Genomic DNA, 18,462 nt, shown 5'->3' on the forward strand with positions numbered 1-18,462 from the left:
ATAAATATTCAACTCGTCTTCATTCGCATCCTATCTTCTTCATTTTTCTGTAATTAGTCTGCATTATTACTCTGTAATCTCTTTCTGTATTCTTACTCTGCAATAGCCTAGCAATCTTCTCGTGACTAATATATGAGGTATTCTACACATCGTTCACCAATTGTTTCTGCTTCTACCGTAGGTGGTATAATGCAATACAATAATGATCTGACTAAAAAGTCAGATGATGATGCTATCTACGAGCTTGTGAGCCTTAATACCCGATACTAATAAATTATTGTCGCATTTTTTCAACGACTACAATCCAAAACTTGTGAGGTTGACAAACTCAACGATAAAATTTCTATCATTCAGCGACTTTTTCTGGAGTCTAACATGAAAGTATGAGCAATAAAGTAAGAGAATAGGAATTTAAAATTCTTACTTGACTCTTCTTTTCGATTGCCTACTCCTTTAGACAATGATGCCATACAAATTTTTGAAGAGTGAGATCGTTTAAAGAATGAGACAAAGAGTTTCAAATTTTTGTAATTTTGTTTCGAGATAATAAAATAATATTTCACAAATATTTACGTTGTGTTTCTATCTTCTGGTATATGTTCTATGTACTCTATTTTATTTCTCCTTTAATCATGTACATTTCTTATAAAACCGTAATATGAATCTGAAATACTAAGTGCATTTAAGAGATGTTATTTCAAAACTAATAATTTCATTCATCTCCCCCTTGAAATCGAAATGGTTTCTGATTTATATTTCAAATATATGTAGTTTTCATGAGCTCTTTTGGAGCCTCAATGATATTTAAATCATCTATATAAATTGCATTAAAAGCTATTCTCGATATTAAAAATATATAAAAAATAGCTTGTTCCACATGTGTTTAGATTGTTTTAGATCATCTAAGGATTTTTGAAACTTGATAGAATAAGTACTTCAGGACTATATGCTTCATGCATTTCATATCTAGTAATCCATATAAATATGTAGTTAATCATGCATACCCAAACTCTCGGTAATTATCAAGTTAATAAAAACCTAAATATAATTTCATCAACTTCAAAAGCATATCAATATTATTTTTACGAGAAACCGGTTCGTGATTTATATATCACATTTTCATTTCCTTTATACAAATATCCACTGATATTCAACAAGTATCACATTTTAAGTGTTTGGACTACAAGTCCATATGTATCACATTTTATTGGTGATATCAATTCTGCAGAAATTGTTTCTTTCTATTTTGGCCAATATTTTTACGTCGGTATTCTTCGACAGTTCTTAACTCACTTTTTTCATTACTTATGGTAATATCAAGTGTCATCTTATATAAAAATATGTTGTTTACAACAGTTTTATTTCTATCCAGAATTTCTCTATTACTCATTAAATGTATCGAGATTTTATTATTTTCATGTACATGTTCCTCTTTAAGGGACGACAGTTCATGAAAAATTTCTTCAGGAGGTACTTTTTAGGAGGATTATACTCTTTAAGAGTTTTTATTATGAGACAATTTTGTACATAAAGTTTGGATGGATCTTATTGCTTGTTTTGTAGGTACAACCTCTTCAATAGCACCAATTTCTTTCTTTTTTTTATGCTTTTATCTTTTGAGATGCTTTATCTTTTATATCAATATGTCTCCTACGCTTTTAGACATGTCTTATGTTCATTAGACTACTAAATTTCTTAATTGTCCTACGAGAACTTAAATCTTCGCTAGAATTTTAGCAGCTAGAATATGAGACATTTTTATTTTATTACATCCATAAATTAATTATCATCTGAACTTTTAGTTCATCTATGATAGTCAAGATAACGTCAAATTATTTTATTTTATTTGCTTTAAGCAAATTTTTCTTTTCACTCATGGTGGAAGGCTTTATAGTAAGAGAATCTTCTGGTTCTTTTATAGACCTCCATATGAAAATTATTCGACTTATCGTAATTGATTTCGGATGATCAAGATAATCATAAAAAACATACAAATATTTTGAATCATATCACTTTTGATGCATCATAATATTTGATTTAATAGTTGTATAATATCATCTCAAAGAGAAAATTAGTAATTTTTCCAATACGAGCTCCTAGCCCGAAATCATAGAAGTATTATAAAGATATTCATTACCACATCCAATTTCTTGATTTCTTTGAAAAAAATGTATTATTCTTTTCTGAGAATGATATAAATCCAATATCATTCACTTTAAAGAATGATGTGGAACTAATAGAACGTGACTAATGATTTCTTAACAAAAACTTATTATTTTGCTCAGCAACTAGAAAGCAAGATATAAGTTTAGAATATCTTGTAAATTTTCGCACTCGATATTACTACTTCAGGAGCACATTGAGGCATTCATTTTAAACAAATATTCTTTAGTGGCTTTTCTCTACACAATTTCAATTATACAACTTCAAGTGCATTAATCATAACGAACTTTTGGAGGATCCCAATCTTTTGGTACACGTGTTACTCATTTAAATTATCTCACAGAATCAATAGATATTCTATTATGAGATACTCAATAAAATTATTGGTTTAGGGCGATCTTCAGTGATGCTCCATTTCTATTCCAAGATGAATCTTATCATCAATAATTCATAACAAGTATAAAAAATAAATAGAACTTGTATATAAATTATGTGAATAAAAATGATCACAAACATAATTAAAAGGTAAATTATGAAAATTTTAATTCACCAGAAATATAAATGAGATGTATACTATGGGAATAAACGTAGAATTTTATCAAGTAATAATAAGGAATATAATCTTTAATACTCACTTTAGGGATTGCAAATAATATATTGAAAAACTTACTTGAAATAGAAGACCACTACCTTCAGAATTGTCAGAATTTTTGTACTGATAACGTGTTATGAAGCTAATGAAAAGAGAGAGAGAAAGACTGAGAGAGAGAAAGAATAAGAGATGAAAGAATGCGTAGGATTATTTGATATTGAAAACCTTGAATAATACCCATATATATATGACTATAAATGAGTTTAGGTATAACTTAAGTCTTAATTGACGGCTAAGTGCGGTCATAATTGATAACTAAGGACGATCAATTATGACAGTTAAGGGAAGTCAATTATGACGGATAAAGGCAGTCATAATTGATGGCTAAGGACGGTCTTAATTAATAGTTAAACATAGTCTTAATTAACGACTAAAGATGGTCATACAAATCCATTTATAACAATATTAATATTTTTAATAGCATGATATTTTGTAATAAGATGAGATTACTTTGTCATCCATATTTGTTTGTCAATGGCTCGTCACGAGCCATATATTGGGCAGCTTCATGGCTGTGCCCATTTAGCTTCCTTTTTGGATTGCCTTAGCCAAATCATAAAGAGTTTTGTTATTCACCATCCTGCACATCACATATATTTTTAATTTTTATTTTATTTTATCTGGGTGTATGGTCTCAAAGGATTATTTGTACCCAAGAGGTGTTGGACCTTGGACCTTGAAAGAGATGGACAAAAATAAAATGTATATAAGCATCAAACTGTCTACATTTTTTCAAAAAATATCAAACCGTATCTAAAATTATAGGGAAAACCAGCTTATAATTCACTCATAAACACCTTCAATAGGTCACGAAACTAGCCAACTAAATCATAATAGCATCAAAACGATCTCTACTTCCGCTTACTCGGCAGAATCACGACTTCAGCATGCATGATATGCCGCCTTCAACATCTGATTCACACCTCAAGCATGCATGAATGCCGCCATAGTTTTGCAAGAAGCGCTCTGAAACTCACCAAGTATTTTTTCACGTGCGGTACTCAATCAACGATGTTATTACAAGCCATGTCGATTAATCAAAAAACCAGCTTTTGCTATGAGATCATCTTTTCTGGCATATGGTCATGCCATCTCCAATGGGTACCTAACAGTCCAAAAAGTTTTGAGGTTATGGGACCAACTAAAAGGAGTCTTGCAAGAGCTTGTCAAAACATAAGCAGCAAGTTCAGACCTACCATACTAATGTTTACACGCTTGTCCTCCAGTAGACGTTTGTTGAAATTCCTGATGCTAACTGTCTTGGCATCGTTTACCTACTCAAAAGAGACTTTGAACAAATCAATTTTATTTCAAACAGGCAAATTTATAAATAAAAACTCTATGTGCACTTACTTTTGTGTACTCCTTACGCACTCCACTGATATGATTGGTTGCACCACTTTTTTTTTAATATAAAATAATTGCTTTGGCCAATCATATTAATGGAGTGCGCAAGGAATATACAAAAGTGATTGTATATAGCAAAACTCATTTATAAATAAGATCATTGACTCACCATGGGGTCAACAACTTTTCCATGCCAAAGGACATTATCAATCACAATGAGACCCCCAGTCTTCACCTGCAAAAGGAATCTAACAATTAAATCCTTACCAACTGCTTGCACGATAATGAATCAGAAACTTTGTTAAAGAAATCAAATGGGATGGGCAAATGGATTCGTTTCAGATTAATTGTAAAAATAGTTACTCTTACCAGTTGTAGAAGCAGTTCAAAGTATTCCTGATTCATCCTCTTCTCGGCATCAACAAATGCAAAATCATAGCTGAGTAAAAAGTGAATTGTTACAAAAACAATAATTTGTTATATCTGCCACTCAGAAATAACGAAAAATTTGGAAACTTCTGGATGCTAAAAATAAAGTTTTTGGTGAGAAGTGATATGGTAACAGGACTTCAAACGTGTGGATATAAAATGTTCACACATATATGGACTCAATTCTCACTGAGAATTGCTTTTCGTTGAGACAAAACTCACAAGGAAGAAAATAGATTTATGAATTGAATAAAATATGCAATACATGCTGAGGCATAAGTGTGGACTAGTATTGCTCTTTACTAGAAACGAAAAATAATATTGACAGCAAGCTGTTTATGAAAAATGTAATATAATATTAACATTGAATGCTGTGTTTACCTGCAAGCTTCACCATTCAGAATCATTGATTTTAGTGCATCAGCAGCAAGTCCATATCTAACATCCACCTAATGGAAATAAATTGTTTGAGAGGATAGAGAAAAAATTAGAAGAACTAGAAGTATCAGAAACAGTAATGATCGGATTGCATTGCTTGAGAATATTATTGGCTCTTCCAGTTTAATTGATGCGGTTTTAGTACACTTCAATTAGTACAAACTGTATATGCCACATAAAAAATTAAAAACGAGATAACTACTACCTTGTGCAAAACACCTGCACGCTCATAGTACTTCTTTGCTATCTCAAGAGACTTGGCATCTCTTTCGCAGGCAACTAAATGACCTGATTCTGGGAGGACCAATGCAATTGCCAATGATGAATATCCCTGAATTAAGATTTAAGGTGGTAAGTAGCTACCTAATTGAATATGTAAAAAATAAACCTCTATACAAAATAAAAAAGGGAGCTTCACTCTGGGTATTTATAATATATCCATTACCTTAAATGAACATAGACATCCATGATATTGATGTTCGGACCTTTCTACTAACTAAAATGAAGAAAAGGTAAAAAAAAAAAAAAAAAAAAGAGTGTAGGACCAACCATCAGCAGTATATTTTGGGAGTTCATTTAACCTGGATGAAAAGGTTCTACCAGGTTCAGCGAAAAAAAAAAAAAAAAGAAGTTTCTACCAAATACCATTTGAAACTAGTATGCACTTTGAAGAAAAAAGAAAGGGGTAAAAGAAGAAATGAAGAGAAACAATATAAGCATGTTGGTCACAGTAATGTTGAGTGGCTATTGAGTTGGTAATTTCCCACCATGTTATATCTACAAGGGAGTTTTTCACTAACTACAAAGCACAAGAACTTTCTTAGTATGGAGATACATGACTGGCATAAGAGCCAGTACAATGAAGGAAACTATTTTTGAAGTCAGATTCCATGCAGGCAAAGAAAACAAAAGAGTTGCCCTATCCATGTATGATACCACAAAATAAATTGTTTTTAAGTCCTAGTTCGATCTTGATGAGCTGCCAGTATTTGACATAACCAAGATTTGTTTTTAATAAGAAAGTGCTTCTCTCTTGGAAGAAAACATGAGGTGGGAAATGCCAAGTTTGAGATTTTTCTCAAGGATTTTCTTACAGATGAAGTTAGGGTTGGATAATTCCACTTTAGTGTCAGATTTACATGGACACGTGACTTTGTTCAATTCATAATTTAGGTGAGAAAATTGCATTAATTTTGAGTAAGGTAATTCCTTGTATAGTTGGCATAGATCTCAAGCTTTTGGTATAGAGTTGATAAGATACTACAATCTATTTTACAATAGCAGTCTATTCATATCCGTCCCACCATTTTCCCTTCAAGTTGAAAGCAATTTCCACGTAAGTGTTGGCTTTATGTACACGATTCATTTGTTCTGTGATTGAAATGTGCTCTCTGATTGATGATTTTGGTTAGAATAGCTTTTGAGATTGCTTGAGATTTTCTATTGGGTTTTAATTTTCATAAGTTTAAGGTGTGGAGCTGTTATATCACCATGCCTCAAAAGTTTAAGTTGATGAGAAGATGTGAATTTTGTCATTTAAGTGATATCTAACCATAGTGATCAGCAGCAAAGATGATTCAAATAGAAAAATTGACTGAGTGTTCTTTGTTAGTCCAGTGAGCAAAGGGATACTGCTGTCTGGTGGTAACTGGTTTACAATAAAGGTACTTGTTCAACGTATAGAAGGTAGATAAACTTCTTCTAAAGACTTCTATGCCACCAACCTTAATGGAACAACAGAAATGTTCACCACACATTATTTGTGAGAGCCAAATGGTCAACAATTTTTTCCAGTATGTATGAGTATTCCTTGTGAAGTGCCACCAAACTAGATGCAATTTGATAAAAGTAATGCAACATACAGTCGTGCAGTGTGCAAACGCCGCATAACCGTTTTGAAAAAGAGTGGAGTCCACTGTTCAAAAATTAGTCTTTTTTCTTTTTTTTGGTAGATAATAGAGATTTTATTCATAGTAAATAGGCATAGCCCAAGTACACAGGTAGTATACAAAAGAATAAACCTATGTACAATCTAAAGTAGAAACAGTACTAAGGAAAAGCATTACAAATGTTGATATCCCTCAAAAGATTATTCACCCAAAAGTTTAGTCTTTATTATCTATCAAAGTTTAGTCTTCACCCAAAAGCATTACAAAGCATTTCATGTAGGTTTTGTATTTACTCACTTTTTCAAAGAGATTGCGCGGCACTTGCGCACTTCATAACTGTAAATATCATTTCGCTTTTGATAAATACTTGCATTGAGCATATGTAACTCAATTTCAAATACTTGAGAATGTATAATGCAGATATTTTAGTAAGTTTCATTACTTCACATTAAGAACTTCGAAATTTTGCTTACATAGGTATTAGGTATATGTAACAAACTAGACAAGAGAACTTAGAAACCAAAGGACCTAATCTCATGGAAACTTGCTGAAATGACTCAGTTAAATTCAAATGAGATATACATACAGTATAAACACCAACTTCAATGCACCGCTCTGCCTTAAGAATCTGAACAAGCATTGCAAGAAGCTGTGCCTGATCTGGAGATACCTATTAAGAGCAGTATGATGTCAAATTTCATGTACAAATTAAGGAATTAAAATAAAAAATTGGACATTCCGTACAACATTCTACTGATAGAAACTAATTTATTCTATGAGTTTAAGGCATTGATTGAATTCACTGAGATAATGATGACACCAGTTAAATCGCACACAACTGCTTAAAAATTCTGTAATAGAAGTATAATTGATCAGGACCCATGAAAATAAAATATTTAAAACTAATGTACCAACAGGCACATCACATTCTGTAATAGAAGAACGTTATTAAGACCAATGTACTTTCAACAAACGTATCTTCATCTCGAATCAATTAAGCTGACACGAGTTATTAAGACTAATGTACTTTCAACACAGATGGCTTCTTCTGTGCAGAATTGTACCTGACACAAGTTACTTAATGGGAAAAAGAAAAGAACAGAAGTCTCTGCACGCCTAATTCTTTCCTTCATTTCAGCTCAAGCTTTACGACTGTTGCATTTGATAGAAATTATTATTATGTATCTGTACCGATAAAAGGTGGCTTACAGAGCAAATACTCATACTCCCATGCACCACAAACTGAAATTCAGGCACCAGCCAAACCCAACAAAATTCAAAATAGACTAATAGGAGGAACTAGAAGCCTCTGCATACTATAATAATTAAGATTTACATACTATAATAATTAAGATTCTTGGATGTATTTAAATCAGTGTTAAGAATCCTGCATCATGCAATCACAAATAATATACGCAACAGAAGCGAGCAGAAATGAATGCCTGCATCTGAGAACCACGCATAGAGGCAGTCTCCTCTCGAAGTTGCCGTAGAATCTGAAATAAACCTCCAAAAACATTACAAAAGGCAAGTATACAAAAACTAATTGATAAATTGTTACATATAATATATATATACATATATATGTATATCCACACAAGATAATATCTCTTGAGTAAAACTAGAGCGTGAAATAGGAAATAACTTCAATACCTCTGGCTCTCGAGTGTTGGCAAGGATGTAATCATAAAGGCATGGAGTCACACTAATAACCTGCTTATTGCCGTACTTTTCATCATTAACAACAACAAATGCATTGGTGGAGCATCTTCTTAAGAACTGGTTTGACTTTCTGTTGGATGTCCGTAAGCCAAGGTGACCACTACTGCACCTCTCAGAGGAGGCCTTGACTGTTGAAGAAGTAACAACAGCAGTAATTGCAGATACTGGATTGAAGTTTAGCGTTAGTCTCAGAGATATCCGTGGGCAAGCTAGATGTTGATAGGATGACAAAAACCAACAACGATGAAGCACCAAGCTGCTGCTGCTGGCCATTCATGAATGAACTAAAGACAAGACAAGATAGCGTCTAACAACAACAGCTGAACCGATGACTTGATATTAAAAAAAAGACAAATGTAGAACATCAATAGTTTGAATTGAGTCGTGTTAGTACCTAAGCTACCTGGGAGTTTTGTGGTAGGCTTAGGACTTATCCTCTCTTTTCTAAATATTTCGACTTGGCAAAAAAAAATTACTTAATTTCAATTTTACTACTTTGAAGTGATAAGAATTCCAACTAAGCTAATATTTCAACTACTAGAAATACAACTAAGAAGTCTATTCCGATTAAAGAACCCATAATCCATTAAGGAAATGCATATTAAATCTTCTTCACAACATGGACATAAGAAATTGACCCTAAAGAAATTATTCAAACACCTGGGCGGCACAAGTCAGACGGAGAATAATGACGAACGAAAACAATCCCAAACCTGAATTTATGGCAAATGAGTATCTACTAGAAATGAATGAACATACAGTTGGAAGGTTGCTCAAGTTCTAGAGCTATTTATAATACACTAAAGAGGAGGAAGAGCTCAAAAGAGGTGGCAGGAGTGGTTGGTAAAACAAAGTGACATAAACCATCAAATTCGGTAGATTTTAATGGCGTACTCCACCTTTACATTCGCAGTCATATCCGCAAGTAAAAGGCTAATATGTTCCAGTTCTTAAGCTTATAGAACATGGATGAAGATCAAAAAACAAGAAAAAGCCAACGAATAACGTTACCTCGGATGCGCACGTTAACAACTGGAAAATGCATTTCACATCCACCCGTGCACTCTATTATGGAGTACGATTCTTTATTCTTATTGTGGTGCGCAGAGAGAGAGAGAGAGAGAGAGAAATTAGCCATGGCTTAAAGATTGCACATGAAGTTCCGTTTGAGAATTGAAGCCACTTTCTTTCGAGTTTCCTTATATGGAAAGAAAGTCGCGTAATAATTGTATAATAATACTGATTTATTTTTACTTAAAATTTAAATTAATATTAATTTTAATAAAATTTATTTTTTAATCAATTACATTACATTAATGTATAGATTAGTACACAATTATACTTATAATTATATTTTTTCCTTTTTTAATGTCCTATTTTATTGGATAAGAAATTATTTGTACACGTGTATATAAATTTTATTCATAAAAAAATATATTTTTTTAATAATAAATCACCCTATTATTTAAAAAAAAATACTTTACACAAAAAAAAAAATTATACAAAAGAATTATGTAAGTGAGTTATGTCATATTGTAAAGTTATCTTTATTATAAAGTAAATTTAACAGATTCTATAAAATTATATAAATTTCTAAATTTATTTTCGTGTAATCTTTTACAATTATCTTATTTAAAATGAGTGTGCGGATTTTATAATTTTGTAGTTTTTAAGATTGTATTTAAGATTACTCAATTTATTCAACTATATTTCTTTTTAAAAAATAATATTTACAGTTTTAGAATGTATAAATTTTGATAATTATTTTTTAAAAAAGTTAATAAAATTAAGACATATATATATTTTTAAATAATAAATTTCACTTTTTTCTAAAAAAAAATGTAAGACTTACACGCAGACTATAAAAATAAAATACAGGATATTTTTTCCTCAACTATGATATTTGAAGTTCAATATAGGAAATAACTGCAACCCTTTGGCTTGTGCTTCCGAAATTTGTCCACGTCTTGCAAACAAGTCCTATTGTAAAAACGAGTGGACGTAAAACATTGATTCATATGTTCGATATTTCTCTAGTAATATCCATAAAGTAAACCTTTGATCATTGCATCTAATCTTCACTTGTTGTACGTACGCCACATCTCCTCCTGCTCTATCTCTGAAAGAACCATGGCTGCTTTCGGCATCTTCAAGCTTTCACTTCTCTTGAGCCTCCTATCGAATTCGCATCTGAGTCTCTGGTCTGGTGCTAGTAATCGTGAAAGCGTAGGGAAATCTCCACCATCGTGTAGCAGCATCGAGTGCCCCAGTTATGATGTGATTCATGTTGGCAATGGCTTTGAAATTCGCCGCTATAATTCCACTGTCTGGATGTCTACCTCTCCCATCCAAGATATTTCCCTGGTCGAAGCTACCAGAACTGGCTTCTTGCAGTAAGATTATTCTTTTCCTTTTCTTTCATATATATATATATATATATATATAAATATATATGTTGGCCTTTTCTTTTTATTAATTTCACTGGTTCTTGTTGAGGATTCTCCGCAATCCTCCTCTGATTCTCAGTCATTACCTTGATTGTAGTAGTTGAACCATGATTGTAGAGATGCTGTATTTATTTTTGTGATTGTTTTCCTTTCTTGTTGTATAGCTGTACATGTCTGTATATCTCTATAAATGGAAAACCATCTCCACCTTTTACATTGTGGTGGGTTTACAAACATTCTCATGGTATCAAAAGCCTCTCTGGATTAACATCCGATATCAGTTTTTTTTTTTTTTCCTCTCATGGCCAAATCTTCTCTCTTTCAATACTATGGTCTACATGGTAACTATCAAACTTTAATCCAACAACAACTTGCTTTGGAAGAGTCAGCTGGTTCCTTGGATTTCAAGACTGTCTCGGCTTTTTTGTGGATGGCTCTCTCCCCAAGCCCTCTCCTACCACCACCGATGGCTCTTCCACCCTAACCCCAAGTTTCTTGAATGGAGACTCAAAGACCAACGCATCTTCAGCCTTCTTCTCTCTTCTCTCTCTGAAGAAGCTATGGCCAAAGCTGTTGGCCTCACAACCCGTTGCTACCTACTCCTATGGTCGTGGCTCAGCGGCTCTCTTCTGATGGCTCCTTTTTTGCCGATATCACTCTCTATTGCTCTCTTGTCAATGCCTTGCAATATTTGACTATCACTCGGCCTGACATTACTCATTCTGTTAATTCAGTCAATCAATATTTGCGTGCACCCACCAACAACCATTTTCAAGTTGTCAAACTTATCCTTCGTTATGTCAAAGGAATGCTTCATTTTGGCTTGATGTTTATTGCCTCATCCTCTACTGGTATTGTTGCTTACTCCAATGCCAATTGGGCGGGCTGTCCGGACACTCGTCACTCCACTTCAGGCTATTCTATTTACCTTGGTGACAATCTTGTGTCTTGGAGTGCTAAGAAGCAACCCACCGTCTCTCGCTCCAGTTGTGAGTTTGAGTATCCTACTCTTGCCCTTACTGTTGCTGAGGTCCTTTGGTTAACTCATCTCCTTCGTGATCTCCATGTTCCTACTACACATCGCCCTCTCCTTCTGTGTGACAACAAGAGCGCTGTATTCTTGAGCTCTAATCCGGTCTCTCACAAGCGTTCCAAACACATTGATCTTGACTACCATCTTCTTCAGGAACTTGTGGTGGCCAGCACTATCAACACTCAACATGTCCCCTCTAATCTACAAGTTGCCAATGTCTTCACCAAGAGTGTCTCTAGGCCTCTCTGTGTTTTTTCGCTCCAAGCTTGCGTCTACTCTAATCCCAAGCTCATCTTGCGGGGGGTGTTGAGAATTCTCCGCAATCCTCCTCTGAGTTCAGTCATTACCTTGATTGTAGTAGTTGACCCATGATTATAGAGATGCTGTATTTATTTTTGTGATTGTTTTCCTTTCTTGTTGTATTGCTGTACATGTCTGTATATCTCTATAAATGGAAAACCATCTCCACCTTTTACAGTGTGGTGGATTTACAAACATTCTCAGTTCATGTAATCTTACTTGATCAAAATCATTGTTTAGTGATATTTCTGGCGGGAAAGAGAGAACTTTTGGTGTCAATTAATTCATTCCTCTCCTTGATCAATACATACTTTCCACATATATTCTACTGCTTGCTTTCAATCATCTGCATGCCTATAAACCATATCAATAGCTAGGCAATAACAATTGAGTTCTCGTTTCTTGTTACTGTTGGGCGTGGAGCCTGGTTCTGTTTGTGGTGAGTAAATAATCATCGATAAAGATCTGTTGCAGCTTTTTCTTGGTGGATTTTGAATGAGGTTTGAGCCATGAGTAGTACTCCGGCTTTGGCTGAAATTTCTTACCCACTTTTGACTCTTGATATCCAACCCAAGTCATTGGATTAGGATTTTCTTGTATCTTGTATTATACCTTTGTATAGTCATTGTTCGGTTTTTTGTTATTATTAGAAATAAGATTCTTTGCAGCTATATGGAGGTAAGCACGTTATTAAATCACGTAAATCTATCTCGTATGTAATTAATTCTATTTTTCATTTTAGTTTCCGTCCCTAACAGTTACTTTGTCTTTCTGGTAGGCTGTTTGACTACATCCAAGGAAAGAACGATTATGAACAGAAGATAGAGATGACAGCCCCAGTGATAACCGAAGTTTCACCAAGCGATGGACCTTTATGCGAATCATCATTTGTCATCAGCTTTTCTGTGCCAAAACTTAACCAAGCAAACCCACCTCCAGCAAAAGGACTTCATCTCCAGAGATGGGAACCCGTGTATGCAGCAGTGAGACAATTCAGTGGATTTGTGGCAGACTCAGATGTCGGAGAGGAAGCTGCCGCCTTGCAAGGAAGCCTTGCCGGCACTGTTTGGGCTGCTGCCATTGAGAAAAGCCATGGAGCTGACCACAAATCAGGCTACACTGTCGCGCAGTACAATTCCCCATTTGAATTTGATGATAGGGTGAATGAGATATGGATGTTGTTTAACATCCAAGACGAACTTACATGTTAATGTAAGAAGAATTTCTGAGAAGATGATCGATGACTCGACTGCGCTGAAAACATCAGTTAAAGTGTTGTAGTCCCATGTATGTAGAGAAATAATAGGTTAAGCTTAATCTGCTGGGTTACTTCAAATATTTGTACTGCTAAATAACTGAATTTCTCTCTAATATGAAATAATTGTATAATGAACTGATGACCATTTTGTGTAGTAATGATATATAGAGTTGTGCCGATCATACAGTTTTGTTCTCCAGATCATTTTGCCAAGATTATGAACCCAACATACAAGAATGAATGAGAATCCTATAAAAAAAAAAGCACAGAATTAAGACTGATTCTGGGTTTTGACTAGGGAGACATACTCCAATGGTTAAGTCAATAACTATCTTTGCTCATTGGTAGAAGATGAAAATCCTGCATGGTTTTAGTTTTGTGTGGCTTTTCCTAATTTATTGCATTTCATGAACATCAAATTACCCTATTAATGTTTTGTTAAGGGCATGCTCCAAAAATTCTGAATGACATGATGACTAGTGCTTGAATAATCTTGAGTGATTTTCTCCTCCATCTCACCCTTTAAGGGCTATAATGTATTGTGCCTCTTTTTGCCAACCTCTCATGATCTAGTTGAGCAACTTCTGAGTCTATTTTCCTTCGATTCCGTTATTGGGCATTGTCTGCTTGCATATGGGCCTAACCAGGTGACAATAGGCATATCATAGCATTTGAGGTTTTTTTATTGTATTAGTTTAGAATTATATATCTTTGCCTAAAATTCCTACGAATTCCAACATTAGCCTATTTCCTCTACAGTAGAAAAATTATTAGGTAGTCTCGGAAGATTTCATGATGTGTACTCTCATCTCATTACAAGATGTCATGCCATTGAAATTGCTAACATGAACACTAACTTTTAATGACTTATCTTCCTGTTATAGGACGGAAATAGCACGTGCCCGAACCATAAACCTATCTAATAAAGTAATAATCGTGTTTTTTTCAAAACTCAAGTTTTAAAAATGACAGGTGAAAGTCTTCAAACTGTGGGCCTCACAAACCCATGGGGTAGTTGAACCACCCTGAAAAGGATATTTGGGGGTGGCTCAATCTCGCATGGCCATCAAACATGGCTTATGAGAGCCACCTCCAATGGTCAAAAGGATGGCAATTCATGCTGTCATGTCAGGTTCGGAGCATGTCAAGCCTTGTTCGTGTCATACATAATTAATCATAATTGAGCCCATTAAATTAAACAAATCAAGTCCTTCAATCTTAACTTACTAATTTCTGTTTGAACTCATGTTGGGTTCGTAGGTTTTGAATAAATAAATAAAAGACACTTGAATCATAAATTGCTAATTCCATGTGCGAGTCCTGTGCTGTATGAAGGATTATCAGCCCTATCCAACCCATGTAGGTGACTCGCGTGGCCCAACCCCAAATGGTCACAATGGCCATGCATGGGGTGGTCATGCCATGCACCTATGAAAATCATTTTGGCCATGGATATCTTCGAGTAGTTAGCCATATTAATTTCCCTATACCTTTAGGCTTTAAAAACAATAGAAACGTGATTTTCTGGATAAGAGATTTTAATATAATTTCAATCAAGACATTACGTATAGTCATTAAACAAAAATAAGAATCTTCGTTTCAATTTTTCTATTCAATCTACCTATGGACTTGTTCTTTGGAAATTAAAATACTCAAAAGGATAAGCTCATGTCCTCCACTTTCATGACCTGCAAAGTATATAGACTAGATTTTAAAAGTGCGTGTGCATTCCTCATAGACCTGGCTCAAGTTTCTTCTACCTGTTGTGCCAGGACATGAAGAGAAAATCTACCCAGAGGCCGATTTAAGACCTCCACATCACACATCTCATTACCTGGCAAACCGAGTTTGAAGATAAAATAATAAACCGGGCCCTTTGGCTTAATCATAAAAGCGGGAAAAAGGCTGGAAAAAGATACATGTACACATAGAACAAATTACATTCACAAATTACCTTGGGTTGAATATCACTTTTTGCAGATTTTCTCGTGGAAAAAATCTGATTTGTTAGGTAATTAGGTGTGTGTGGGGTGTGTGGGGTCTTAAACTAACTTTAGAATAGATTAGATGATTAGAAACTATTTATTATATTTATAAGTTTATATCACATCATGAAATAATAAAAAAACGATGAATATCGGCCTTACTCATTTCAGAATCCTAGACTGGGTGGACTGGGTGGTCTTTCGATCTCGGACGGGAGATTGGGAAGAGGGACATGAGGGAGATTTTGATGTTTATTTAAAAATAAAAATTACAGGCATCGCTATCACATAGGCCGTGTCTGGTGTAGCAGATCAAGTACTCGATGTGAAATGTATAATGGAATTTGGGCATGGGCGCGCCATTAGTCCACAGGAAATTACTTTTCTCGCAAAAACAAACAACTCTACAAAAAATGATAATAGTATTATATTAGCAGACGTAGATAAAATCAGTAGCACTTTTTCCGTAATTAATCCAACTAAAGATTTAAGATATTTCAAGCCTGATCGTCAATACACGGTTGAAGCGATACTATATGTATATATATACGAACCACAAACAATTAGATTGGAAATGAAAACAGGAAATTAACAACCTTAATTAGATTCGAATAGTGAATTTGATATGAGTAATATTATATATAATTGTAAAGTCTAATCTTTTTAAAAATAAGAGAAGTCGATTATTAAAAAATTAATTTTTATTATATAAATCTCATATTTATTCAATTTTTTTAAAGAGATTATGCACGTTTGCATAATTTATGATTATAAATATTATTTCTTTTTTTTATTACCTAATATCTATCTCATAAGGACCTCAGAAATTAAGGAATTATATATCTTTGGTCCTTAAAACGACTTCATTTTTCTTAAAACAAACATGGTTTTAAAAAGTGGCATATAATTGGACACTTTTTCGTCAGACTGGCTGCCGGGATGTCAAGGAGAAGAAGCTTCCCCCCAGCCTACCACCCTAACTAGCCATGATTTTTAAATGTGTGAGACAGTAAATTCAGAGGATAAAGACGGATATCATGGGCGGTAGACTTATGCCGAAAGGGCATGCATGGATGCATGCAGCCTTGACTAATTGACTCAAACATGTCGGCTTTCATGCACGCGCGCGCGCGCACGGCCATCCATATACACATAGCTACTAGCTAGCTAGGGCGCACCTTCTTTTTGACTACAATAAGTAGTACTATTACTACCACCACTGATACATATGTGCATGCACACTTAATTCCTACCTGTATCTATCTATCTATCTAGATTGTCACTTTCCAGCACATTTCCTCATCTTCAATCCAAAAGTCTAGTTGACAGAATCATGCCGCATGTCTTCATGATCTTCTTTATTTGGATATATAGGCAGTACTACTTCAAAGCGGATATTTTAACTAGATATCAATTATATATATCTTGAGATGATCAGATATGTTCGAAATGATATGTCTAGTCCGGCATTGTGCTCTCTCCCCTCTCCTCTCTCTCTCCATCCACGTATCATACGTCAGTGTTATGAGAAAAATGAATATTTATAACATATTATTTATAACAAAAATAATTATTTATAACGAACGTCTCGATAAGAAATGATCTTTGGTACATACTTTAGGAATATTTATCCAATTTGGCACGCATTAATGGAGGATAATGTTTTTGTATCAAAGAAAGTGAGACTAATCAACAATGAAATCAAATCATGCTTGATGACATAATCATGATCAGGAACAATATCTTTGAAATTGACAACCTCTAATTATAATGCGATCGACCCTAGCTCCTAACAATTGACTAGTATGGGAGCTAGGCCCCGTCTCTCCAAGTTCCAGCCAAATAATCCATGATTCCTTTAAGAATATAGCATATACATGGGTTTTCCATGGCTCTAATTTTCTGATATAGATCTAAATTGATATGGGATATTGATTAATTTTTTTTAAATTGATACGGGATATCGATTATTTTTTTTAAAATTATTTAGAATAATATCAGTTATTTTCTTTCAAATCATATATTTATACTCATTTGCCTTGTTAGCAAACATTTAGTTTTAAGTTTGGAAGTGATTCTGAGTTTGATTTTTACCAAATTTTTTGTAAGATTTTTGTTTACTTATGTATCAATTTCTCATACAATAGTATAAATTTTTCTATTTTTAGAAAAATCTTCATAATTTCGAATTTTGTAATTATTTAAGTCTGACTTGTGGGCTTCATAATTTGATTTTGAATTTTATTATAAATCAATAGTACTCAAATTTTTTCTCTATGTTTTGGGCAAATCTCTTAGCTTCTCCTTGTAAATTATCTGTTGAAAGTAGCCTGCAAAATAATTATTATTCTATCCGGCATCAGTTGGCATCAAAGTTTCCGCATCTTTTCTGGGGTGATATCTCATTAATTTCCATGGCTGGTGGGCATAGTCATGGTCGTCGTGAGCAGGTTCCAAACGAGGAAGTCCCCCACCATGATCGTAGTTTTCAGGATGTGATGACTGAGAATTTGCAAAGGCAAGTTACAGAGTTAACCCTACGTCTAACGACACAAAATATCAGTGATCAAGAGATGGAAGATCACAATTCTGATTCCAGTTTTGAAAATCCATTAATCGTGCTCTATTCTGATAGTACTGTGGGCAGGAGGAGCGTCAAGGAAACCTCGATTTTAGAGTTGATTTACCAGAATTTTTTGATACTCTTCAGGCTAAATGTTTCATTGATTTATTGCATGAAATTGAGTGGATTTACTACTCCAATGAAGAAAAGTTTGAGGATAGACATTCTTCCATAGG

The 18,462-nt window shown here is 34.0% G+C and overlaps 2 protein-coding genes across 8 annotated transcripts; one reads left to right on the top strand and one right to left on the bottom strand.

The window, feature by feature from the left end:
* Nucleotides 1-3,501: 3,501 nt before the first annotated feature.
* On the bottom strand, nt 3,502-9,836 carry LOC122290194 (O-methyltransferase MdmC-like). 7 transcript variants are annotated; one of them, XR_006236325.1, is made up of 10 exons: nt 9,652-9,836; nt 8,572-8,804; nt 8,361-8,414; nt 7,505-7,588; nt 5,235-5,360; nt 4,973-5,040; nt 4,532-4,601; nt 4,332-4,410; nt 4,012-4,089; nt 3,502-3,920 (listed from the first exon to the last, which is right to left on the bottom strand). XR_006236325.1 is itself a non-coding variant. In XM_043097772.1 (10 exons), exons 2-10 carry the CDS (start codon nt 8,911-8,913, stop codon nt 3,879-3,881), a joined length of 930 nt encoding a protein of 309 aa, XP_042953706.1. In that variant the 5' UTR covers nt 8,914-8,924; nt 9,652-9,831; the 3' UTR covers nt 3,502-3,878. The 7 variants fall into 7 exon arrangements, 4 of the variants coding, with proteins under 4 accessions (XP_042953706.1, XP_042953704.1, XP_042953707.1 ...); XM_043097772.1 differs by having other exon boundaries at nt 4,332-4,397; nt 8,572-8,924; nt 9,652-9,831; XM_043097770.1 differs by having other exon boundaries at nt 4,332-4,397; nt 9,652-9,830.
* An 840-nt stretch (nt 9,837-10,676) lies between these two features.
* Nucleotides 10,677-13,860, top strand: LOC122290143 (heme-binding protein 2-like). Its single transcript, XM_043097701.1, has 2 exons — nt 10,677-11,033; nt 13,199-13,860. The coding sequence occupies exons 1-2, from the start codon at nt 10,771-10,773 to the stop codon at nt 13,629-13,631; spliced, it is 696 nt and encodes a 231-aa protein (XP_042953635.1). The 5' UTR covers nt 10,677-10,770; the 3' UTR covers nt 13,632-13,860.
* Nucleotides 13,861-18,462: the final 4,602 nt, after the last annotated feature.

The sequence above is a fragment of the Carya illinoinensis genome, chromosome 12 (assembly GCF_018687715.1).
Source record: "Carya illinoinensis cultivar Pawnee chromosome 12, C.illinoinensisPawnee_v1, whole genome shotgun sequence".
NCBI classification, from domain to species: domain Eukaryota; kingdom Viridiplantae; phylum Streptophyta; class Magnoliopsida; order Fagales; family Juglandaceae; genus Carya; species Carya illinoinensis.

Coding starts and splice junctions, on each gene's coding strand:
- LOC122290194 (XM_043097770.1), bottom strand. CDS start 9,778: ATGGCTAATTTCTCTCTCTCTCTCTCTCTCTCTGCGCACCACAATAAG. Junction 5,041..5,234: donor GTGCAGGTGTTTTGCACAAG/GTAGTAGTTATC, acceptor TATTTCCATTAG/GTGGATGTTAGATATGGACT. Junction 3,921..4,011: donor AGCGTGTAAACATTAGTATG/GTAGGTCTGAAC, acceptor TTGGACTGTTAG/GTACCCATTGGAGATGGCAT.
- LOC122290143 (XM_043097701.1), top strand. CDS start 10,771: ATGGCTGCTTTCGGCATCTTCAAGCTTTCACTTCTCTTGAGCCTCCTA. Junction 11,034..13,198: donor ACCAGAACTGGCTTCTTGCA/GTAAGATTATTC, acceptor TCTTTCTGGTAG/GCTGTTTGACTACATCCAAG.